Consider the following 26,804-nt stretch of genomic DNA (forward strand, 5'->3'; position numbering starts at 1 on the left):
TAAGTTTAAATGGATTAAAAATAGACTTAGAAAATTAAATATTTGATGAAAACAAATTTTAGGAACTTTTCAAACATAAAAATATTAATAATGTTAAAAATACATGAATTAAAAAGTCATTTGCAGTTTTTTTTTTCATTTTTTTTTTAAATTTGTTCTTTAATAGTGAGGAAGGGAGATTTTAGCATTGAGCTCTTCTCATTTCGGCCTACTGCATTTCATTAGCATAATGAATTGAATCACAAATAAACAATATTCACTTGTTGGGGTTTAGCCTCTTATCAGCAATGGAATATGCTTGAGATTTTACTAAATCCATATGAATTTCTTGAGCTAATTAAGGCCACCGTGTAATGTTTAAGGAGAAGTAGAAATCGTGAGAGAAACATAGCATAAAATTTGTATTGTTATTATTATGATGAAAAGAATCAAAATAATAAATCAGATAAACAAAAACAATAAACAATGAGAATCTCCCACAACCACTAGAAGAGAGTTGTGGAGCTACAAATACTATGAAGAATCAGTCCTCATCAAAAGCATATATCCAGGAGGCAGCAGCAACATAACCCAGCACAACTGCATGTGTCACAGAGGAAAAGGACATTTAGGTAATGCTTTATTGATTTTTTTAACTTAATTATATTAAGAAAGAAAAACAAATAGAACTAATTATTACCATCCTCTGCCAAATCCTCCCCTATGCTGAGTCTTTGATGGGGCGGGAGGAGTCTGTTCTGGATGTCCAGGACCATTTTTCATAGGGTAACCAACTGGAGGTGGAGCAACAAAAGGACCTTGATGGCGGCCTTGGACCTCACTTGGTGGATATGAAGTGGGTGGTGGAGGATATACCACTATACAAAAATCAATAGCAACCCATCAATATATTTTGCTGGCAGAGCACATATTAAAAGCAGAGAATAAATTTCAAGAAAGGGTATAATAGAATTTACCTGGAGCTTGTTTTTGGTTATGATGATTCATTTCAAAACCAAAGATGTGAAGAAATGTTGGAAGCAGAGAATGGAGGAAATGAAATGAGATGAGGTGTAATATAGGCCTGGTGAGGGTTGTTTATGTTGCTTAAATAGGCATGGATGAAGCAGGTGGAGTGTTTGAAACAACAACTCTTTCATTTCAAGGAATGTTCATAAAGAGCGGCTGCTTTCCTGCATATGGGAGAGACAACGCGTTTTGGTTGGACATAGTTTCACATCTCCATTAATTTCCAAGGAAGAAATGGTCTTGTTTTCTTCCACCATTATTCAACTGCGTGTAAACTTCGAAAGCAGACAGAAGGTTCCCTCTCGAAGAAGAAATATGCTTGTAGATGAGTTGGAGGACTCTCACGATGTAAGAAATTTAGATCAATGCACGATGTGAACTATTTGTTCATTTTATTATTATTATTATTATTATTATTATTATTATTATTTTCACTTCAAAAGAATCAAAACAACGGAGAAATAAATCAAATAAATGGTGATAGCCTGACAAGTAATTTGGCTTAGGGACAGGAGGCATTTTGGGCTTTAATCAGGGACATATAAGCTTTTGTGGCTTTCGGCTTTAGCCAAGATAAGCCCATGCTCTGAAAATTAGATAAGGCCCGACAAAAATTCAACCTAGTTTTCAACACCTTGCTCGGAAGACTTTCATCGGTTCATCCGGGGACGTGGGTTTGTCTTTTTGCGGTCAAGCGCGAACTAGAGACAGAAAGGGAATAGCGGAGATCTCGAGGGTGGGGAAGGCTAGGTTCTGGTGATTCTTGGCTGCGATGAGATTGCTAGATCTTTCGTCTCCTTCATGCTTACATTAGGCATATTTGCCCAATCTGGCATAGAGTTTGCAAGGGAAAGCTCAGGCTATGGCGATTTATGACTTCCGTCACCAGATGCCTAGCCTACCATGGAAAATTGTAGCGTAATTAAATTATAGCCTACTATGGAAAATTATGCTCATCCCTATCATCAAAAGTCTTTTTTGAAATGGGGAGTAACCCTAATTTCTCTTATGAAGCCGCCCCCTCCTCTCATCTCACCTTTCTCTCTATCACTGTTTCCCCGCCTTGACGGCATCCTCCCCGTCGCCTCTTTATCCATTCCTTTTAACTGTTCTTCTCGTTGTCGCTTCCTCTACTCCTCTCTTCAAGATTCCAGTCTTTCACGCTGATAGGACTGATGAAAATACTTCACCAAATTCTTGTGCACAAATCATTGGTAGCTGTAGAAGTCGAGACAGCTAGGAAGGAGGTGGAAATGGCAGCGGAACCGGTTTTGGAGAAGTGCTTGCAGGATTGGGAGATTGTCTAGCCCCTCTACATCGGTTCATATGGTCTACGATCCTTCTTCCGTCCTCAAAATTGGATCTACTGTAATTCACTTCTCCTCTCTACATTATCAATTTCGCAATTGCCATATAAAATCACTTGTCTGTAGGAACGTTTGATTCTTTTTTTATAATGTCTCGGATTGACAAGTATAATTGGAGAACATATTTTCTGCTCTGATGTCCATACTCTACTAAAACAATTGAATTAGGGATTTGTTCTGATGATATTCTTCATGTATCATTATTTATTGGTTGGTTAGGTTTTGTGGATACATATGTATCTGTAAGCCCAGTTTGAGTTACCAAATTTATGTATCAATAAGCCCAGTTTGAAAGTAGAACCATTTAATGGATTCCTATGGATTTTACTTATCATATCTGGAGCCTATTAAATTAAAGCTTGTGGGCCTCGGAGTCAAATTAGGCAAAATCATAAAGCGTGATAGTCTAGTGATGAATTTAGTAAAATATGATCTTATTTTATCTCAATTTGACTCTTCACATCATAATGACTAAATATTATTTATATTTAAGAGTGTAATGAGAGGCGGTGACGGGGTGTTCAATGGCTCTTCTCATTGAGTACCGCCTCAAATTCGATGATAGATTTCTTCTTTTCTACGTGGTTGGGTTAAATCGAAGACGGGACCTCGGGTCTCAAGTCTAAAAAAGTTATGACTATTATATTAGGAGAGTCCTCATTATTGCAGTTAAAAAAAATCCAACTGAGGGGAAATGTTATGGCATATTTAATTAAAAAAATAAATACATATTTCAAAATTCATGTATTTGTTTATTTACGCTATTTTATAGTGAAGTTAATGAAAAATTTTTGAAAAAAAAAATTATGAAAACGAGATATAAATATCAAAATGAAAAGGAACCATGCATTATTATAAGCATTTTAAAACGGATACTACCAAATTTTTACCCTTGCATTGCACAATGAAATAAAGCTAATTAAACTGAAATAAAGCTAATTACACTGTAAACAAAGCTACAATAGGGCTTGCGACTCTTCCTTGAGAGATAACAAGGAGTGATTGCCATCGAAAAGTATGATCAGTGAATGCCCGAATGTTTACATAAGGTGTGCTTTAAACAAAATGCTCCAGAGCTAACAGCTGCATTCTGACATCAAATGAAGTCTGAAATTGCACTAATTAACAAAAAGCAAAATATTTCCTTGAACGAGGACCAAGGCCAGAAACACAGGACATGATATCTTTGCTTTTACTAATGAAACTACAGTAGAATATCAACTTTACTCATCAAACATCAATTTAAAGCAGAATCCCCAATCCCCAAAAGCATTGCTATGTAGCAGTATCAAGCATTACACTTCAAAGGTAGAGTAGGTTTCAAATCCATCCATAACATTATATAAGGTTTCACCCAAATAACTGCCATCAAAATTGCCCACAACATTGTCAATAAGAAACTTATGAATTAAAATAATTTAGAAGTCATAAGTAATGGATATTTTTTTTATATATGTTAAAGTTAAAAGTTAAAAGTAATAAATCAAACCAATCACTCTTTAAGTATAAAATAAAGTGTTTTTATATTTCTTTTTTCACCACCTCTGTAAATTTTCTGACTCTAACTTGTAATTGCAAAACATTATTCAAACTAATGGAATACAATAGGCTTTAAAATGAAACATAAATAAATAAGCCAAGCACTACAATTTGGAATTATAATATGCGAAAGGACCACATGCTAATATAATCTATGCAAAGCTGTGAATAGCATAATAGTCAGAACACTTAATAATAAGTTGCATTTCTAATCAACTAACAAATTCTTTGACGAAGAAAATGAGAGCACTAACCAGTGGCAAAAGTGTAAGCACATTCATGTAAAGCCAAAACTACTTACCCAACTGTTAAGGTTGCACCATAATGCATGCATAGATCAGTGGACTGAGTAGAGGAGAATAATCAATTTGCCTACAATAAAGCTTGCAAGATATTTTGGATCATATCTTAGAAGAGCAGAAAGGGCCTCAGCAACAAATTCTCTCAAGCCTTTGTCCTAGAGAAACCAATCATAATAAAAAAGAGAGCCAAATATATGATAATGATGACAGCAAAAAAAATTGCAATTATTGCCAACTGTTTTAACAAAATAAGAGACGAACAAAAGTTTATGACATTATGTCATAAAATACGACATAATATTGCTCTCAGAAAAGAATCTCAAGAATTTCAAGATGAACTTTGCATTGACCAATATGCTCTCACTATTATTTTCTGCATATGGAGCATTTACATAGTTTTAAGTTTCCTTCGTCTTTTCATTTGCTTGGATAAGAAAGTATTTCCACTTTTTGTCCACTCCTTGTCATTAAAAGAAAGCCATCAAGATTAAAAAAAAAAAAAAAAAAGGAAAAGAAAGTCCATCCAAGAAGAAAGAGACAAAAGCAACCATTAATCCGTACAATTTACATAACTTATAAAGATATGAATTTTAAAGAGGGCATAAATTTGGAGCATTTTCGTGCATAACCACTAACCAATCTTGCTATAAAGTAGTTCTGCAAATGGATATAGGCATCCTTCATACTGAGCAAAGGAGATTTTTTTTTTTTTCTCAAAGTTTGACAAAGGAGATAGCAACATGGCGGAAAGGATTTACTTGAAACAAAAGTGAAAAAGTACACGGTATTGACTATGTCAACATTCTCCTAAAAAGCAGCTGCAGCTGCCCTTTTTACAATAAGTCGTTTCTAATCAGAATTAAACAAATTATAATTAAAAAAGTAACATCTCCTTGGTTTTTTTCTTTTTTTTGGCAAGAAGTCGTATATCATGGACTATGATAAGAAGATTTGTAGTTTGGAGTCTTGCAAATGTCTTCCCACTCTTTCATTTATGAAGGAAATATGTCCACTGGATCAATTTCTTCCTCAACAGAAAGGGAGAGATAAAGAGCTATGAAATTGTGAAGAATCATTCCTCAAAAGCATGCCGATACTAAGCCCTCACAAAAGCCCGCTAGCAAGCCCTCAAAACTGCGTAACAAAGATAAAAGATATGGTGCTGCAATTCATTTGAGAAAGAAACTAAAAGAAATTGAAATTAGCAAAGTTGAAATAGTTACCATCCACAGCAAAAGGCTCGACATTTTGACTTAGGTTTCTCTGGAGAAGGTGGTGGCTTTTGGCGGTGAGTAACTGCAGGTGGAGCAACATATGGATCTTGATCGTATCCTTGGTCTTGTGGTGGTGGTGGAGGAGGAGGAGTATAGGCCTGACTCAGTGGATAATATGAACCAGGAGGTGGTGGAGGTGGAGGTGGATATAACACTGCAAAGCCAATAGAAAACCATCAACTGAAACTCATGGAGCTTCAATAAGTATATATGATATAATATTGTATTAATTACATGACTTGATATAGACTTGCAAAATTACCCGAATCTTGTTGATGGCTATGGTGTTTCATTTTGAAACCAACAGGATCTCACAAGAAAGATTTAACCAAAAATCACAGAGGAAATCAAGTCTTAATTATAGTTTTCCACAGTTGAATGTAGGCATGGGCATTATACAGCAGAACAGAAGATCTACTTATATATTTAAACCAAAAAGAAAATTCAAAATTTGCAGCTTTAATTATAGTTTTCCACAGTTGAATACAGGCATGGGCATTATACAGCAGAACAGAAGATCTACTTATATATTTAAACCAAAAAGAAAATTCAAAATTTGCAGCTGTGTCCTTACATGCCTGGAAAGGTTACGTTCCAGGAAGAATGGCCTTTTTTTTCCATTTTAAGTTGAGGTTTTTTCGACTTTGAAATAGACAGAAGCATTTGACATTTCCAATTCACTTGTTTGCTTCCAAGTGAATTGGAAGATTAATCATTCATGATGCAAGGAATTCAGGTCAACCTCTTTTTCTTATCATTTGAAGTTTGAACCGCAACTCATCAGCTCAACACGACATGTTAAGATACGTTCCTTCCCATTGATTCCCTCTTCGGAAACCTGATAAGCCCACCTAATAACAATTTGGGTTTGAATTTGGGTCGGCATAAGCTTTAATGGAATTGGGCAGCTTCAACGGCCCAAAATGGTGTCTTTTGGAGAGGTATCCACTATCCAGTATCCATCACATGTAAGCCTAATTCCTGCCCTGACCACATTAGCTGAGCAATTTGCTGATAGATTCTGCCTTCATGGCATTTAGCTGAAACCAATCCACCTACAAATGATAGAAGTTAAGAGACATGAATGTATTGAATAATTTTTAGATGGGAAAAAAGGGTCAGTAGCGGAAATGAGATTCACAAGATGACTAAATTGAGACATATAGGCTAGTAATCAAAGAGTCAATTTCTTAGCCTCTTTCCTTGTCCCATGTGCTTAGGCAATTTGCCGCTGCTTGGTACTATGACACAGAATATATATGTATAGATTATGAATGAAAATGGATAGGATATCCACGACGATCAGCATACTCGAATTTGAATTGGATTAATATTCTTAAAACCTGTACTCATTTCAAATCTAATTAAAATTTATTCCCAATTACCTAAATTCGTCTTAAACTCAATCATTATTACTCAAAAAAAATTTAAACATATTTAATTTTATATATTTTAGTTAATAATCTATATAAAAATTATTTTATTAATAATTTATATTTTAAAATTTAATAATTTCATAACATATTTAAACTTCATTTTATATAAAAATAAAATGCATAAAAATTTATAAATATTGTTATAAAAAATATATTTTTTATATTTAATTAAATATTTACATAAAAGAATTCGAGTGACTGACGAATACCAACATGTAAATTTTAAATTATTATAAATATTATTCGTTAAATCTGAACTCATCCCTAAATTATTCTGTTAAAATTTAATCAAATCATATTCAACTCAATTCAATTCAACTAAGCGTTTATCCTAAAAATTTGAGATTGGTTATATGAATTCGCTTTCTCCATTCTAAATAATTTTACACGTTGTACTACTCTCCTCCAAATCAATTTAGATCTATCCTTTTTTTTTTTTTTCTTATTATAAAGTTCAATCGAATTATATACTTGCAAAAACTGACATCCCTTGTATAGGTCCCTCAAGGCACAGTAAAATTCACTTCCTTCTCTACTTTAACGCAATGATGCTCGCGATGGCCCATTTTGGCCTTCACTACTGCCATTTCACGATCATCTGAGCAACAGGTCTGATGAGGACTATCAGAAAACAGAGTTCCAATGGGATTCCACCACCATTCTTGGTGGTGGAGGTCAGGGCCTGACATATTCTTGTCAGAAACCACCTCCTCCAATTGTTAGACCAGGTCATACATATGTGAAACTGGTCAAGTCTAAGACTCACTAAAAGAAAAGAAAAAGACAATGCAATACAGCTCATTGTACTAATCATCTAACAGTATCAGCTTAAAAACAGTGCATTTTGTTCCATAAAAGAGAACGTTACATTGAGGCAGGGATGGATCCATGTTATTTTTCCTACCACAACCCTTGTACTTATAGGCCTACTACAAAGTTAATTAAATCTCCGTCACCCTTCTTCATTTTTTTTTTCCAGAATGAAGTTCTCTTATCATAATTAATTAGCTTAATTATTATTATTATTACACTAATATATATATATATATATATATATAATCTTCATCAGCTTCTTCCAATTCTTAAGGAGGAATCAACTCCTTTACCAACTCCTGCAAAGAGCTTGGCAATCTCCAATTGAGTATTGGCTATGATCTCCGTTCTTTTTAGGTCCATTTCGCCTCTCTTGGCCTCGGCTTCTATTCTCATTTTTTCTAGTTCTCTCATTGTATCCATTCTTGCTTGTTCTGATCTTACCACTACTTCTGCTAGCCACCTGATGCTATCTGCTATCTCCCATTCTTCCCTTCTTCTTTTCTTCTTTCTGTCCATTTTCATCTTCAGTTTTTTGGACCTCAATTTCTCCTTTTCGCTATACAAAGCTGGAGTGCTACTATCTGTTTCCATGGCATTCTTATCTGAGACATGGTCTGATAATTTTGTACCAACACCATCTTCCTAATAAGATCAAACAGCATATGTAAGTCAAATATTTTTCATAACTCTCTTCTGGGTTCACTTATTTATCCAATCTTAAGTAGTATTGAATTAACTTCAAAAAAAATATTGTAACACAATGATTTTTGCGAATTATTAAACTAATAATTCAGTGATCAAGTGTCTATCTTATAATCTAAGAGAAATTTTCTTTTAAAAAAATTGAAATTTAGATGCAAATTTTCAATTTACGCTCAATAATTTTCCGTAATTCCAATTCCTCCAAAAGAAATTATGAAGCAGTTTAAATTTAATTACTATTCAGAATTTGGATTACAATTAAGATCATTATATGTGTCTAACAACTTTGCAGAAGCTGTTCCACCTTAAACTTGCTAAAAGACAATCACGCTCTAGGAAAATCATGCGGTCCATACGAGCACCATTAAATAAGACAAACTCTACCAACCAACATAGAAATTATATAAACCATTATTGAGTTCAGGAAATTAATTAATTTGTTTGTCCTAATAGAGAATTGATTGGATAAGAATTATAATTAGAAAGAATCACAAGAAAAGGTATTCTTCACTAACCTTGGCCCCCCTCTCAACACCATTGGACCCATGTGAGTTTTGTGCAGTCCCAATAGCTGGAGGTGGAGGAGGAGGCGGAGGAGCCAGAGGCTGTGGAGGTGGCTGTGGCAACACATGGGATGTCTCCAACAACATCAAAGGAGGAGAATGGTTGGATGCTTGAAGAGTTGGTGGTGGTGGTTGTTGTTGTTGTGACTGCGGTGGGGGTGGTGGTTGTGGTGCTACTGCAGCCGTAGCAGCAGCACTTCCACGTAACAAAAGATCAAGACGTGGGTATAAGGGCCAAGAGGAAGCATCTGCAGTGGCGGATTCTGATCTATACCTCTTCTTCATTGACTCAATCTTATTCTTACATTGCGTTTGAGTCTTGGGCGACTTGGTATAATTTGCACGCGATGAAACAAAGCGAGCAACGTCTTCCCAGTCATGTCCTTTGAGCTTAGCTCGGTTTCTAAGTATCCACTTACTCTCATAGGCCTCAAGCAAGCTAGAAACAGCTCCTTCGCTCCATTCATCTCGTTTGAGTCTATCTCCACCAGCAGCAGCAGCAGCAGCAAAACCACCACTACCAGTAGCAGAGAGTTGTTTTCTTGAAGTTTCTTCTTTGATGGAGTTATTGTTAGAAGGCAGAGAAGGGCTTTCTTGGTTTGTTTCTTTATCCATCTCTGTCCATGCTAAACAAAAAATTTACCTGTGTTTAGCTGCTAACAAGTGTACAGCATGAGAGAAGTTTAAGCACACAAGGCAGGAGAGAAAGAGAAAGAGATGGAGAGAGAGAGAAACCACTAGCATTAGAGAGGAAAAAGAAAGGTGAAGACAAGTGGGGAACCAAAGGGGAAGAGAGAGAACCACTAGCATTAGAGAGAAAGGGTAAGTGGGCAACCATCCAAGAAAGTGGTTCACTTTGTCAAATGAGTTAATGATAGTAACCTCTTAACTTTATTTTTCTTGCACTTTTTCTTAAGAATATGGTGTTATCTTATTGTGGGTATGTTGGTTTCTCTTGCTGTGGTTGGGTTATTTTGGCTGTTAGCGTTGATATGAAGCCAACCAATAAATCCACCCTAATTGAGGAGGGAGAAGGAGAGGAAGGTGGTAGCGGTGGTGGTGGTGGTGGGTCACTCACGTGGGTCTGTCACCCACTCTATCCCATCATCAATTCTCCAATCACATTCACCACCACCACCTCCACCACCTTATTTCCTCCACCACTAGTAGCAATATTATGCTACGGTCACTTGACCTTAGACAGTCCTTTTGCATTTTTTTTTCTCCTTTTTAGCTTTGCTTTTTGCCTTTTTGTGCTCTCGGAAAGCTTTGGTGGATTCATCACCATTAGAGAAGTAGGTCATTGAATTTTTTTAGGGAGGCAATACCTTTCTTCATTAACTTTTCAATTGGTATACTTATTCTGGCTTGGCCATTGTGCTTCTCGACTCACATTGTCCCACATCTATATATGTGGTTAATTAAGTGGTTATTGAGTCATATTCTTAATTAAGATTACAATATCTATAGGTCAATACATTTATGGAAGATATTCTTGTTAGCCTCTCATCTGCATAAATATTGTCAAAGATTTCTTTTTATGTACTGCATTTTGGATTTATAAAATTTTAGAGAGAAGAAAAATGTCGAATTTATTACGATAAAATAATATATGATCACTAAATTAAAAAGATTAAAGAAAAAAAAAATCAATCTTATATATAGTGTTTTGTTTGAAATAATTTGGGTTTGGAAGGCACTATTTAAAAGATAATGCGCTTGCTATGACATATTTTATGATAGAATCTAGCTAATATTCTCCTATTAATAACTCTAGAAAAACTTTGATTCTCTATGTGCTTAAATATAATTAACAACCCTAGAAAAAACTTTAACGGAACTCGAATTCAATACCTTAGAGATATCACTCCAATATTATTGGATTTTCTTGTTTTATAATTAAAAGACTGCTTATAATATCATACATCATATGGTCCATTACCCAGTTCAGATTTTACTCGGAGACCCATGAAAAAGATCCTGGAAATCCCATTTTCTCCTTGATTTTACATGGTTGTAGAAATGGACAAGTAGAAGAAAACAAATAAATTTTTGGGTAACCAAAGTTTACAAAGCTTGGAAAATTGAGTCACAGCCATGTATCTGGAAAGCTAATTAACAGAAATTTCAGATTCAAATAATATATAATTTTGGTTTCACAAGCAAACAAGAATCAGAAAAAGGGATCAAAAGCAGATAATGCCAGTAGCAAGCATTTGGAAAGTAGTTGAGAAAAGAGAGAAAAGGGAAAGGCTTTTGATTGGATGACTCTTCATGATAGTGGTGTGATATAGTCTTCAAGCCTTGGCAATATACATTAGCACAATCCTGGCAAATATTGGACAAAGTAAAATTGGTGATAATTACATCACTTGTGGGATCTGATTATGCAACATGAAATCAATTCATAAGCACCATAATTGAGGACTATTTCCACTACCTTGCATAAAGTTTAGTTCAACATGTTATAGATATCTTTCAACTTAATAACAAGCCTAAACACCTTCTTAATCACCACTGCTGTTTCTGTAATCACTTTGATTAACCATGGATAAAACAGAAAAAAGGGTACAGTGAAACAGCACAGACCACCGCCAACCCAATGAAGAAGCGTTCAAGAAACCTTCAGTTTCAAGATGTCATAGTATTGCTTCCAGCCAAAATGGTGTCCCACCAAGATGAATTCTAGTCAAAATTAGGATCAATACTGTTTACACAAGAGATGATACAGACAGCCACAGTTCACACAGTTTCTTACTGTAAAATGCAATTGGATTGAGGCATACTTCATAATCATGCATATCATATGCGAGCAAATGCACAAAGAATCATTAATGTTGTTTTACTGCTACCAAGAATGAGACCATCACAAGACCTTGTGACAACATTCAGAAAATAGAAAGCATCTAGGACTTGGTATAAAGATAGAAACAAAGTATACATCCAATAAGTTGCCTTTTCTGATGGAAAAAGATATGGCTAATTTATATCTTGTTTTTGGGTAGCTCCAGCTTTCAGAAATTCTCAGGGGGCAGTGATTCAGACAATTTAGCGAACAATAAACGTTTGGACATAATAACAAAATTCAGAAAGAAGAAAGAATCAAAGAAGCTAGAAAATCAAGTGTAAAGTCTTGGCAACTTCAGATTCAAGCTGGGAATTGCACAATATTAGATATGCCAACAACCACAGAGTTAGACAAACATATTACAATTGCCTAAATGCATGAAGTTGCTGTCTGTAATCTGAAGTGTTCATGAAATATTACAAGATACCAAATTTACATGTAATCTCAATGTGTTGCCTTTTCCAAAAGACAACGTGCCTTTCATCATGAAACATTTGTGCCATAAACTCTATTTGGGCAACAATTCAATCCAAGTAAAGTTCCTTCCAGCTTGTCATTTAAAACAAAATCTGAAACATTTGACCTCTGCAAGTTCCTGTCTACCTGATTATGCTGCAGTTGGGCTCAAGAAAAAACTTATGTTACATTCTATTTTCACCAGGTCAACTTTAAAGTAACTTATAATTTTTTTACACAACCTTAAGCAGCTGACCATGTCTATGCATCCAGAGAACCTAACTTACTGCAAGTGTAGGAAAGAATGAAGCAACAGATTATGTCAACCAGCAACATTCATCAGAAGAGCTTACATTTGACCGTTTGTCTAATTTTCTTCAATGAACTGATTTTGTTTCCGTTCTTCCATCCAATTTATTCTATATTATATTTATTACAGGATGGATTTCCTTCTTGAATATCAATCCAGGCTTCTCACAAAACCAAGAGCTTGCCCTTTGCAAAGGGGAGATTTGCAATTATAATGAAATTTAAAATACTCATAATAAAAATTTTAGACTAATACAAGACTAGAAACATAAAACTACATCGTCATGTCAGAACCCTCAAATTAGAGAACTGCTGGTCATCATGTACCAAAGGCTTGATCTTCTTACTAGTTGGCAAAGGATGGATGAATGAGATTCAAACTAAATGAATTTCAGTCCCAAACTAACTAGATCAGGTTAAATGAATCATTTCCTTCAATATCCAGGGCCATATTTTCCCCGTTAATGTTTAAAATCAAACCCCTTCATTAATTTCAACCCGGGTCATTTTGGGTTACCTCTTATATTTTTTGTCCATTTCATTGAATTAGTCTGAGGTTGTAGAGGACCAAGCCAACTTATCACACTTGGTCACCTACTCCTGAGCCTAGAATGTAAGTGCTCATTTTCTAATTCTGTTTCATCTGCCAACATAAACTTTAAAGCTAACATTGACAAGATCTTGACGTGTAGCCAACTTCTTTTTCTCTTTATAGGATTTGAAATTTATTAAAATATACTGGAGAAAAAAAAGGCTTGTAACCAACTAAGAAGCCTCAATTAAATGATGTATACTCAGTGTTAAACTCTTAATACTCCTTCAGGTTATTGAAACCATCTCTTTTGACTATTAATTTGTACAGATTTGAGAATAAGTAAGAGATAAAGCTGCAGTTAATGACTGGAAGATCATTTTTAGCACAAAACAGAGCCCAAAGTCTCTTCATGGTTCAACAGTATAGACGGATATATGATCCACATTGAAGATTTGCAAAACAAGAAAAATAGCAAAGATGTAGATATTCAGGGCAAGTGTAGCAGGATGATTACTAAATTATTGACCTGGCCAATGAACAAACATATCCCTAGCCTGAAAGTCTGCCATTTTTGGTACCACGAAAAAGTGAAACTACGAATTGGTCTCAAAAGTTTCTACTGCTCATAAATCCAGCAGAAAAAGACAAGCTTCCTAAAATCAAATTCTGTGCTGATAGAATTAAAAGCTTTACTACTAAATAAAAACAAAAATCATAAAAATTTGAAAACTACACCTGCACCACTTATCAAGTATAACGCATCACTTTAACTTCAGTTAATTTCATTACATCATTTAGTAAATTTTTGAATTAAAGCAAACAAACACTTCCATTGTACAAATTTTCACTACTCAAGTTTACCCATACTGGAAAATTTAGTAAGAATGACATATGATGTTCAAAAACCCCAAAAGTTTCCCATCATGATCAGAACTCAGATAAAAGAAATTCTGTATGAAATTCAAAATCATGATAACTAATGAATACATCTAAAGCGAAGAGCAAAATGCCAATATATGCCTCTCCATGATGATAACATCACGCAATCAACATATCTTTCAATATTCTAGACAGTAAAAGGACCTACACATGCAACACTGTGCAGGCTACCAGTATTGCACTAAAATACCCAACATTCAAAAAAGTAAGCCAGTGATCATGTTATAGATTTTTTCATAACATTTTCAAGCACCGGTCCAGATTCTTTTCTATTATGCAACAAGTATAGAATAAAACTACTTAACAGCATATATCAATAAAAACCAAGAAGTTCCAATTCAATGAACATAGATACATCACACTTCACTATGAAAACAACTACTAGTGCAAGTATTTTGCTTCATGTGGTAAATTCTGATCATTAAGTGCTATGCGTCTGAATTATTTTCTCTCACTTGATAAGGTCCAAAAGAATCTACTAACACACTATATGCATAAAAACAAAAAAAATTCTGATTCAGCAATCAAAAATACATCAAATTTGCAAGATCTAAAGGTGGCAATGAGAACTCAATATGACGAGTACCAGTATTAGCTCTTTTACACACCTGGTAAGTTTTAATCTCTATATTGAAATAAGAAAAAATTTGACTCTTAACAAATTTTACTTTGATTCTTAATGAATTAAGATTACCGGTGAGCTTTTAAAAATTTTTAAGCTTATTCTCTTGCTCAGTCATCAGTTTGAATCTATTTCCTAAAGTAGATAGAGAAATTTTTAGCTGGTTGCTTTCCTTGCAAACAGTTAAACCCTTTAAAAATCTTGATCGGACTGATTTGTGCAGTTTGAATTTGTTTCCTAGCTTAGATGTATAAATTATAAGTTTCTGTTTTCAGTTTGTTACTTTCAAATGTAAGGATCAATTTTTTGCTAATCTAATCAAATCTCACTTAACCAAGTCCACCACATCTTGACAGTAAACACAAATTAGTCAAGTCTTGATGAAAACTGAAGATGGACTGCCAATGTTCTCAAAAGTGATTTGCACTAGTTGAGAGAGGCTTCTCACCCATGGGAAACACACAGAAAAACATTAAAGGGATATTTTGTATCACATGATTTTCCAAAACTCTTCATTTAGTTGCTCTAGACACTATATAATAGTAGCATTAGCATACCAAAGGATAGAGGAAAAATACACTATCATGATGAATAAAGAAAAAAATGGCTGTCCATATTGCCAGTTGCCTCTGCATTTATATATCTGCAGTCTCCAGTCTCCACTATAGCTGTTCAACTTTTCACTGAAGCATGTGCCAGTAATGGAACCGAGACATTACATGATTCATTAATGATAAAGTGTCACAAACAACAAAGTTAAATTGGTCAAAACAGTCTGAAAAGAATGTAGAGAATTGAAATTTCGCCCACACTGTTAAGATCAAATAGAGAAAATTTAACAATCACATCAACTATTAATCATTTCATACCAATCCAAACTTCTCTATTTTCCATTCTTTATAGTATTAGCAATACAAATACATCAGCTAATTTATACAAATATACATCTACAAGCTAACAAGAAATCAATTTTTAACTAACCGAATGCTATCAAGAAGCCATCAATTTATGAAGATTGATTGAGTGAAGTATCAAACTGAGTACTCCCATTGCTTGATCCGCCCTCAATCACCTTCAACAATGCAATAGCTTTACTCTTCCCTTTGGCGCTTCCATTCTCCGCCACTTCCTTAATCCCCTCGACCACTGCCGCAGCCATATCCCTCACATCCTCCACCGCTTTCTCCCCTCCACACCTCACCAAATTCAACAATGCCGCCACTGCGTTCTCCTTTATTCTCCCACTAGAACCCGTCCCCACATCCAGCAAGTCCACCAAAATCCTCACCCCCGAAAATTTCGCGAATTCACCGTCGCTCTCCTCGCACCCAGCAATTTGCGCTATCACCGCCGTCGCATCCTCCACTACCCCCACTCTCCCGTCTTTCAAAACTAATGAAAACAACGGCGGGACAGCCCCAAGATCAATCAGTGTGGATCTATTCAACGGATACAGAGCAATTCCAAACAAAGCTTTCAACGCATCTTTAATCGACCGCGGCGGCGACTTAGCCATTTTGATTATATCTATCAGAGAATAAATGATATCGCGTTTGGATCCGATGATAGGCCGATAAGAATCGACGATTAGGAGGCTGTGCAAAGTAGCAGCAGAGGATTGAACAGCGAGAGCGGAAGTGGTAGTATTATGGTGGCGAAGCGCGTGAGAAATAGCATCAAGGAGGCCGCGCGTAGACATGAGGGAGTCACGGGAAGAGATGGAAAGGTTAAGGAGAGTAGCAGCGGCGTTCTCTTGCGAATCATGGGATGAAGAATAAAGAGTCTCAGCCAAGAAGGGAATAGCACCGGCGTCAGCGATAATCGGGCGGCTATCAGCATCGTGTTTGGTGATGAGACGCAGCTCAGCTAAGGCTTCGGAGCGGGTTTGCTCGGATACAGAGCCGAGTTTGGAAACTAAGGAGCGAGCAGTTCTGCGCTTCACCTCCATTGAAGAAGGTACAAAACTAGAATTTGTTGGTTTCTTTGGTGTCTGTATAAGACAGAATAAGATTGGAGAAGAGAGCGAAAGGTAAAGAGGAGCAGAAATGTTGAAAAAAAGATCTGACTTTTTCTAGCGAAATCGACCTAACTGGTAACTGCTGGGTTGTGTGGTTTGATGCTTTTTTCACCATTTCACACCGCAACACAAAACTGGGCTTTGCTGCTTCGGCGTCGCTTTGGCGCTCTTGTTCCGCCGCCATTTTTGTCTAAGTAGCCGACATCGTTCCTGAACCACGTGTGACTCGTGGGAAGCTGATAATTATTGGATAAATAAATAAAGGAAATAAGCACAGTTTACCATGCATTTTTTAAAAATGTTTAATTTTACTTATTTTTATTTTTTTAGTTTAATTTAATTTTTTATTTTTAATTTAGTTTAAATTAGTTCAATAAATATAAATAATGAAAATAAGCTCAATTTATCTTTTATATTTTTTAATGATGTTTAATTTAATACACTCTTAATTTTTTTAAGACGAATTTAACCTTTTTTATATTTGATTTAAGTTTAAATTAGTTTTTTTATTATTTTTTAATATTAAAATGTTATTTTTATTTTTTATAATTAATTAAATTAAATAATAAAAATAAGATTATTTAATATTAATAAATAAAATGAAAGTATGAAAAAAATATTATTTTTATATTTTTATTATTTAATTAAAAATAAATTAACTAAATTGAAAAATAATCATTTTTTAATGTTAATTAAATAATTATAATTAGTTAATTTTTTATATATTTAAATTTTTAATATTAATTAATAATATGGAAAAAATAATATTTTATATTTTTAATTTTATTTGATTATAATTTTCTAATTTTAATTAAGAAAATGAAAATATAAAATAATATTTTTTATTTTAAATAATTAAAATTAATTATAATCATAATTTTTAATTTAAATTAATTATATGAAAATAAAATTATTTTTTATTATTTTGAATTTAATTTATTTATTTTTAATTAATTAATGAACATATAAAAATAATACTTTTTATACTTTCATTTTAATTATTAATATCAAATAATATTATCTTTATTATTTAATTTAATTAATTATAAAAAAAATAAAATAACATTTTAATATTAGAAAATGAAAAAATGTGCTAATTTAAATTTAAATAAAAAATAGAAGGACTAAATTGGATATTCCTAAAAATCATAAGGAGCAAATCAAGCTTATTTCTAAAAAAAAAAAGCAACTCACGTACTAAGTAGTGCGTGAGTTACACATTGGACTAATGTGAACTTAAATCAAAAATAGAAGGACTAAATTATATAAAAATTTAAAAATTAGCTAAACTGAACATTCATAAAAGGTACATAAGACAAATTGAGCTTATTTTCGAAAAATAAGCTCGTTATCCCATTGAATATAATTTACTCGAAAAAATATGAATTATCAGGTCCTTGTAATATCAATGTCGAACCCGACTTCGGGTGAGAAGGTCACTCTCATGCTTAAATTAATAATAAAGAAATATATCCAATAATACAATAATATACCTTGTTAAAAATTACTATTAATTCAATTGTAAAAAAAACTATTAATTCAAACATTATTTATTTAATTCTTTTAATTTGAGAAATATATTATTTAGCCATTAAATATCAATACTATGCGTAGTTTAAGTCTCCTTTAATTAATTGATTTGGGCCCTCCTTGATAAAAGTTTTAGTGCTTTTAATTATTGTGAAAATATCATTTTCTTATTTATATTATATTATTTAGTGGCATAGCATTTATAATAGTGTTTAGCGGTTGAAAAAAGTGATTTATGAAAAGCTGTCCATTTTAAGAAGTTGAAATAACGTTTTGATCAGAGTTAATGAGATTATACAAAATACACTTCTACTATAAATCATTATATAAATAACTAATTAGTAATAACTGATATCTAACAGTTAAAAACTATTAAAATGTCACGATCCGATCTCATGGGCCGGACTGACACTAGGAACTGAGCCAACATAAAGCCTCCAAGGCCTGTAGTAAGCCTTACTATTCTCAAATCCATAATATGTAAATAAAATAAAATAAAATAAAATATTTTTATTCAGGTCAATCCAACCCGATAACTATAAAAAACTGAAGTCAGGGAGACCTGCTCAACCTTGATACCATCACTTATAAATTGTTTAAATAGCATACAAATATTTATTTATTAATCTCATGAATTTAAATTAACACGATTTTTAATAAGATCCATACTGCTACTAATACATGCGGAGTTCTATATTTCAAATTTAGAAAAATAATAAAATAATTAAATAACTGACGTTAAACCTGCAAGGAAGAAAGCCAGTTGATCCGTAAAAGAACTCATCCTGTAGCCTGTAGCTTGGAAAAATAGGTAAACAGAAGTGAGCGTTCGACTCAGAGAATAAATACTAATTTTAAGTACAATTTCTATAGCTATCTAAACCTAATGCATCATAAATAGTAGAATGCAACACTATCGAAAATTTCATATAAATCACATTATAACAGCAAAAAGATAATTTGGAGTACTCACACACCCAATAATATTCAAACAGTACATATATGGGAGCTGATCTCCTATACAACTCTCTTAATCCAACCTCTGCCAGCAAGCTCTCAAGCCGGACTTTCACTTAATAAACCAAATGCGGGGGTCAGCGAGATCATCTTGAGTCGTGCCTAACCCGACTTATCCATAAAGGACCGGGTCCTAGCGAGTGTTTCTCAAGTCGTATTTACCCGTCCTATCCATATCCAATACTACACACCACACGCACACACATTGCTCCAAATTACCATAAACAACATCCATAACACTTCATCAATTAATAATGAAATATAAAACATGCCCAGTGTTTAACTACATAGATACATATTCATAAGTGATGCATGAGCATGCATGAACATATAATAATATTGAAATTATAATTAAAATTAATATTTTACTCACGGTACACCAAAGACGATTGTAGAGGTTGGGTGAAGGAAGACAGTTGACCCTAATCACCTACATAATTTTATTGTGGATTTATTAGTACTAACTCAAATAAAAATAAATTTAAAGAAGCAAATACATCATAATTTATGTCGAAAATTCGACAGAGTTTTCTCTATACTTAAGACCTACTCAACGTGCAAAAAGATTCAAAGAACACTTCTAAATCTCAATTTCTACAATCACATATCATCAACATCATATAGCCCTTCCTGGGCCCTCTAACACAGTCAATACTCACAATCTTGAAAATTACATTTTAACCCTTGAAATTAACTTTTTTGCAAAAATCACTCAAACGAGCTCTAAAAATTTTAAAATTTTGGTCTGTAGTCCTTAGCAATATTACAAGGCTATTGCAAAAGAAATTTCAATTTTCTAATAACCCCCAAATATTTTATAAATTTTTATTCAATACTATTACTCAATTCCATAAATTTCTGACAGCTAACATTTTCCTAATTCAACCCAAATCAACATCCACATATTTAACTCTCCATTCTCAAGTTTCAACCAATCATATAAAATTTAAATACCATAAATTCAGATGATCTCATATGCTCAGATACTAAAAATATAACTAAAACCCGTATATATTTTTCAAAAATATTTCACAATCACTTAAAAATTTAACAAATACCATTGAACATCTCCAAATAATTTTACTTTCATTATATATTTTTCTTAGAATTTTTCTCTAATTTTTTTCTGTCTAAGAAACACTGCATTTAAGCACCACAGATTGAGAAATAATGAAAATAATCTTATCAAAAGCTTATCTGTGTCTCAAAAATTCTAAAAATTTATGAGGAAACCTATGGAAGTTGAATCATCCCCAAAGCTCACCGGAGCCACCGCGCATGGTGGCAGCCCGCCAGCGATATCTGTCTGATCTGATCATACCATAATGTTACTCTACTCTTCCCCAGTCCATAGGTGGTATCGGATTGTCAATCAAACTGTCGGACCGTCTTAGATCTGACGAAAAAGCTTAAAAAATTCGAAACTTCTCTCCTCCATATCTCACTCATCAGACTACCAAATGTTATAAAGTAGGTATCAAAAGAAAGCTCTCGGAACAAGCTTTCCAACGCCACCTGAATCGCCTCGATCGGACGTCGGATGAAGTCGAAATCGCGCCTGGAAGTTGCTGCCCACTGTGCGCGTATTTTTCTCTCTCTTCCATCACTTGCCGCCGCTTCTAGTGCTTCTCCGGCCAGCTGGTGGTGCGCTGGTGACATGTGGTGGTGGGGGAACTCCTTGCCAGTGGTGGTTGTGGGTGGTTGCCAAAAAAATGAAGAAAATGGGTAGGGAGAAAGAGAGTGACAGGATAGAAAGAATAAGGGGGGAGGGGGAAGGGGGAGGGGACTGTTGAAAATTTTGAGTTTTTTTTTTTTGAATTTATGGGAATGAACCTGAACAGACATGTTATCCAGATTCATTCCTGGAAAAATTTTTAATTTTAATTTATTTATTTTAATTATCTTCATTTATTTTAAAATCAATTTAAATCAATCCTATAATATTAATAACATAATAATTTTTTTCTATTTTATTAATATATTTTTTTAAAATTTGAATTATTATATAAAATAATTAACGATTATTAAAATAATTAATATTACTAAAAAAAAAAGCCTTAAAATCTATAATTGATGGGGATAACCATTAATGTAGGCTAGTTTGATTTCAAATTAAAACCATCGAAGTCCTAGTCCTTAAAATTAAAGGCGAGTTTTATTTTAGTTTTTAATTATAGTCTAATTTGATTTCAATTTTAATTTTAAATAAATTTTATTTGAAACCAAATAAGACTAATCATTGTTATTTAAGTCAAAACAAAATGATAAAATGATTATAAAAAAAAATGATAAAATGGTTCAATTAAATGAATAAAATCATAAAGAGCTCAAATCCAAACCAGCTGTCCTTGTTATTTCATGGTGATAAGACGCCTATGATATATTGTCACGGATTGGACTTCCAAGGGGAGCTTTATATTATTTAGATTACGATTTAAGGAAGACGCAGTATAATTGGATTGTCTTTCAACTCACAAAGATGCATGGAATTTGTAATAATGTGCTGCTTCACTGTTAATGGAATGTTATCTCAAACTTATCGATTAAAAAAAAAAAAAAACTTATTAATATTATTATTTTTACTTAAATTACAAATACATAAACTTTTTTAAAATACATAAAAAAAAACTCCCTTCCCCGTGAATAAGTTATTCACACGTGATTTATTTTAAAATAACTAAATAACAATTTATTTTAATTAATTTTTAAAGCAAATTTAAATTACTTTTTAATAACGCTTATAAAAAAAAAAAATTGTTAACCAATCAACCTCAATTCTAACAATACATCTATGTTTGTCACACGTTACTTATTCCAAAAGAAAAAAATAAAATCTAACATAAAAGAGAAATTCTTGTGAAATTTTGATTTTGCATTAAATTATAAATTTTATAATCATAATTAATGTTAGTGCAATCCACGTGATTGTGTTAGGAGAAGGGATATTTTGTTTTTTTTTTTATTTATTAGACAAATTCAAATAGTTTGCCGTCAAATGTGGCAGCTTGGCTGTATTATAGAATTTATTTTTTAATTTCATTATAAAATTATATTATATTATAAATATATAATAGTAACTATATGCATTAAAAAAAAAAAAGCCAAGAAAATTGCTGAAATGCTCTTCCACACATAATGACGCCTACAACTACAAGTTTGTCGTTCACTTGATTGATATCTCCTCTTTTCTTCAGTGTTCAGTGTTCACCGTAAGCTCAAACTGCAGTCCTCAATCATGACTCTATTACCCGCCGTCGCCCTCGCCTCCGCTTCATCGTCACCATGGATTCTCAGAACCTCTCCGCTCGAAATTGCTACTTCTCCTGCAAAAGTTTCTAAACTCTATTTTTCTCCCCTTTCTTCCACCTCGTCTTGTCTCCGTGTAGTCTGTCGGGGAGAATCGCAACCGGCCGACCTCAAATTCGTGCTGCACCATGCCTTGGATTCCTCTGGAATCGATACCACTCATGCCAGAGTAATTCGTCTTATGCATTTCTTCGGCTTAATTTAGTTTTTAGTTTGGTGAATTTGATGGATGATTGGATAATTGATGATTCGTACAGGAAGCGAGGAAGGGATTTTTGTCGCAGATTGAGAAATTAACGATTATAGAGAGGGAAACAAGTATCAGCGTAAATAGACGTGTGGATTTGGGGAAAACGGCGCTTTACATAGCAGCTGAGGATGATTCCCTTGTATCTCACTCTTCGGTTCCGCTCCCTGTGGATTCTTTCATTGATAGATTGTATGACCTATCCATGTGCTTCTGTTCTGATTGTAGCTCGTCCCTCAGGTCTTCTCCCGAGAAATTTCTTGATAGTTTAGAGAAATATTTGTATGTCAAGAAGGTATGATTCTTCAAAATATCCGCTTCCTTTTATGCTTTATACGTTTGGTGCAATGGGATTTTTATTTGCATGGTATGATTTTTTCTCATCAGGGTTTTAGAAGAAGCACTGGAGGGAATCCATTAGACACACGAGCTTTGTATCTTCACTCGGTATGGAATTTTGCTTCCTAGCTTGCATGTTCAAATTCACTGCTACTGAAAATGTTGTCAACTTATCATATTGGCATGCACCTTTTTGCTTGTTTTATATCTATTGAGCAGGTTTTGACACATCGATCAGGTTCATCTGCTATGCTTTCACTTATATACTCTGAAATCCTGAAAGTGCTTCGCTTGTGGAGCCTTTTGGATTTTGATTGTGAGGTATACTTCCCTCATGATCGTTATGGCCTTCCCAAAGGATATCATAAACAGAAAAGTGTGGAGTCTGATCAGCCACACATAATGACAACACAAACTTTTTTGCAGGAGGTAAGTCCAAGTTGGTTTTTAACTTATCAATCAGAAAGGTTTTTATCTTTTTCCTCTGTGGATGCCATGTTACTGAATTTGTGCATACTTCTTTTCAAGTTTAACAAAGTATCCTACATTTCATATTATTTTCTTCTGTTATGTCTTCACATGATTACCTGTCAAACTGCATTAGTTGCTGAAAGTTTGAATTAAATAATATTGTAGTTTTCCTGTGATTGGCACACATATTCTCCATGCATGCTAGCGTACATATCTACTCCAGATATTTCAGGGCATGTGCTGTGGATTAGTAGTAGCCATTATTTCTGAATTGTACCTAGTTATGCTTTTCATATTTGTTAGGATCTCACAAAACTATCAGTGGCATAACTAATTAAATTGGGGAATCAAGTAGAAATTTATTTTTGTGTTCTCTTTTCATTCTCTGTTTATGTGTTGCAATCATTGCTAAAAACTATCAGTGGCATAATTAATTAAATTGGGGAATTAAGTTGAAATTTATTTTCGTGTTTTCTTTTCATTCTCTGTTTATATGTTGCAATCATTGCTAAATTTATTATAAAGGCTAGTCTTGTGGTCAGTAAAATTGAAAATGATGTAAAAAAAAAATAAAAGAAAAAAAAAAGAAAAAAAAAAAGTTCTTCATATATGCAGAGAGTGGTGAAAAGAGGTGTTGATAGATTTTTAATCTGTGCAACAATTGTTCTTTTGTTGCATATCATGGGAAAACATAGAACTGGGACATCCATCTGGTCGTACAATTTTCATAATGAATTTCAAACACTGTGTTCTCAGCTATTTACTTATCTACCGATATTAGAACTTAAGCCAATGCAGCTTGGATTACCATCTATTTGGGGTTATTGTGGTAGGTTTTTGTGTCATGTTGTTAATACAGTTGAATCATTTGTAGTACACTAGCATTGTGGCTCAATTTGTCCCTTTCATGTTACATATGGGAGTCTCCAGGCTTGAGTTTTGTTCTTTTCCCTTACGGTATAACATGTTATGCAGATTTTGAGAAATTTGAAGGAGACTTTCTGGCCATTTCAAAATGATCCCACTAAGAGTTCATTTTTGAGGGCAGCGGATGCTGCCAACTGTATTGATAGATCAAGCACTGCTGAACAAAGGTACTTCTGCTACACAGTTTGTGCTACTTGTACATAGACTTTGCAATCTTTGTTTACCCTACATGAAGGCCTTTCTTTATTCTTCCTCTTCTTTGCCCCTCCTGCCTAGTTGAATGGGAGTTGGGTGGGATGAAATTAAGTTTACACATGTTCATTTCAAACTTTCTTGCTATTGCAGTGGATTTCAGCTTGCTTCTGCAAAAGCTGCCCAACACAGGCTCGACCGTGGTGTGTGGACCAGTGTAGGCTTTGGGGATATGAGACGTGCTTTATCTGGTACATCTAGAAGACAAATTTATATTTATTAATTTAGCTTTCCGTTTCCCTCTTGCTGGTCCAGACTGTTAGATTGGACTTCGGTATTATAGATATCGTAGGCTATGCTAGTCTTTTCTTCTGCCATATATGTGAAACCAATGTGCATTGGGTTGCATTCTAGTTTGTGCTGGGCTTTTGTGACATAATATTTCTAGTTTTCATAGCAGTCATTTATTCATTAGTAATTTAGTGTTGAGTTTTTCCCCCTTTTTCTATGGTATTTCAGGAAATTTGAGGCCCTGCACATCAACATCGTGAATATTTCTAGTTTGTTTGTTAGTTTGCAAATGGAATATTCCAATGGTTAATTATGCATTGAGTGGCTTTTGTGGATTCTTGTCCCTCCTTGGTCCTTGCTTCTTTGTTTCTTTTTTGATGTTATTGTTAATAGAGGCTTTAATGGAGCCATGGGGAAAAAGAATCCGTTGCTTTGCTATCTGAATTTAGTTTTTTTTTTTTTTTTTCATTTAGGGTTCTTTTTGTGAGGGAAATTTGTTATTTTATTGATTGGACATGGAATTTTATTGTTGCAGCAGGTGAACGTCTAATACTCCTAGAATCTGATCCAAAAGAACTAAGAGACTACAGCATTCTTCTGTACCATTGTGGGTTTTATGAGCAATCACTACAATATCTCAAGTTTTATATGGACAAAAAGGTACGGTTGTTATGTGGCATGCTTTAGAACTAATAGATCTCTAATAAACTGAATAAATTTAATTGATTTGATTGCAGAGTTCTTCATTACAAAAGCAACCTACTGATAAATTTAGCAACATGGAGGAAGATGCTGTCGAGAAATTGATGACACGCCTCAACCTCATTTCAATGGAGGATGGATGGAGCAAGCCATCACATGTTAGAAATTTTCTTGGCAATAACTCTGAACCGTGGTAGAGCCTTGTGTCTCACACACAGAAAGAAAGCCCTATGTTCTTATCTCTCACACCACATCTAGATCTTGCTAGGAAAAGGTTGGCTTGTTAAACTCAATTCTTCATGTCTGCAACGAATGGAGAATCTTAGAAAGGGTTTTATGTCTCATGACATTAGCAGCAAGCATGGAACATCAGCCAGTAGGAGCTACTATCTCAAATAATAGCTCAATATCTGAAATTTTAGGTGGGGGAGTGGATCAGTTCGTTGGATGGAGGTACTGTTTATTATTACTATTATTATCTGTTTTTTCCCCTTGACTCTTACAGAAGTTAAAAGTCGCCATGCTGTTAAACATTTAACAATATTTGTAAATAGTTTTATGTATAATTATTCCTGCTTCTGACAAGGAAATATAGAAAAGTGCAATCATAACATGTTAAAGCTTATTGATTGAGGACCAATGGTCCTATCATTACCGGATAGGAGTTGATAATTTTTTTTTCTTAGTTTTCTGTCTCATTAACAAAATAACAGTACTTCGTCCCCTCTAAAATGGTTTTCCCTTTTCTTCGCGTAAGTTTAACAAGTCGCATAACTGAAGGAGAAGACGTAATTTACCAAAACAAGAGTTGGATGGTATGGGCGTGCATCTGTTCTCTGTTAAACTAACTTCACAACTGTAAAATGTGCACAACTAATGAGAAAATCTGGCCAGTCTACTCTAGCAACTAAATAAATGAGAGCAAGATAAATATCTTTTTACCAATTTATCTAGAAATCACAAAACCACACGTCAAGTCCTCACAATAGTGGGACTTTTCAATTTTTATTAAACAATATTCAAAATTACACATTAACTGCACACCCATA

At 33.9% G+C, this 26,804-nt stretch overlaps 4 protein-coding genes across 5 annotated transcripts; 1 reads left to right on the forward strand and 3 right to left on the reverse strand.

The window, feature by feature from the left end:
- Nucleotides 1-388: 388 nt before the first annotated feature.
- LOC110641885 (protein CYSTEINE-RICH TRANSMEMBRANE MODULE 6) lies at nt 389-1,121 on the reverse strand. The gene is made up of 3 exons (XM_021793751.2): nt 957-1,121; nt 680-857; nt 389-579 (listed from the first exon to the last, which is right to left on the reverse strand). The coding sequence occupies exons 1-3, from the start codon at nt 985-987 to the stop codon at nt 534-536; spliced, it is 255 nt and encodes an 84-aa protein (XP_021649443.1). The 5' UTR covers nt 988-1,121; the 3' UTR covers nt 389-533.
- Nucleotides 1,122-7,749: 6,628 nt separating this feature from the next.
- LOC110641842 (trihelix transcription factor ASIL1) lies at nt 7,750-9,985 on the reverse strand. Its single transcript, XM_021793702.2, has 2 exons — nt 8,960-9,985; nt 7,750-8,384 (listed from the first exon to the last, which is right to left on the reverse strand). The coding sequence occupies exons 1-2, from the start codon at nt 9,620-9,622 to the stop codon at nt 7,992-7,994; spliced, it is 1,056 nt and encodes a 351-aa protein (XP_021649394.2). The 5' UTR covers nt 9,623-9,985; the 3' UTR covers nt 7,750-7,991.
- A 5,592-nt stretch (nt 9,986-15,577) lies between these two features.
- On the reverse strand, nt 15,578-16,883 carry LOC110641880 (U-box domain-containing protein 4). Its single transcript, XM_058149193.1, has one exon. It carries the CDS (start codon nt 16,662-16,664, stop codon nt 15,723-15,725), a length of 942 nt encoding a protein of 313 aa, XP_058005176.1. The 5' UTR covers nt 16,665-16,883; the 3' UTR covers nt 15,578-15,722.
- Nucleotides 16,884-22,386: 5,503 nt separating this feature from the next.
- Nucleotides 22,387-26,368, forward strand: LOC110641876 (uncharacterized). Of its 2 annotated transcripts, none has more exons than XM_021793742.2 (8): nt 22,387-22,755; nt 22,844-23,128; nt 23,221-23,280; nt 23,392-23,601; nt 24,619-24,737; nt 24,916-25,013; nt 25,592-25,713; nt 25,791-26,368. In XM_021793742.2, the coding sequence occupies exons 1-8, from the start codon at nt 22,516-22,518 to the stop codon at nt 25,950-25,952; spliced, it is 1,296 nt and encodes a 431-aa protein (XP_021649434.2). In that variant the 5' UTR covers nt 22,387-22,515; the 3' UTR covers nt 25,953-26,368. The 2 variants fall into 2 exon arrangements, with proteins under 2 accessions (XP_021649434.2, XP_021649433.2); XM_021793741.2 differs by having other exon boundaries at nt 22,388-22,755; nt 25,589-25,713.
- Nucleotides 26,369-26,804: the final 436 nt, after the last annotated feature.

This window comes from Hevea brasiliensis, chromosome 6 (assembly GCF_030052815.1).
Source record: "Hevea brasiliensis isolate MT/VB/25A 57/8 chromosome 6, ASM3005281v1, whole genome shotgun sequence".
Taxonomy (NCBI): Eukaryota; Viridiplantae; Streptophyta; class Magnoliopsida; order Malpighiales; family Euphorbiaceae; genus Hevea; species Hevea brasiliensis.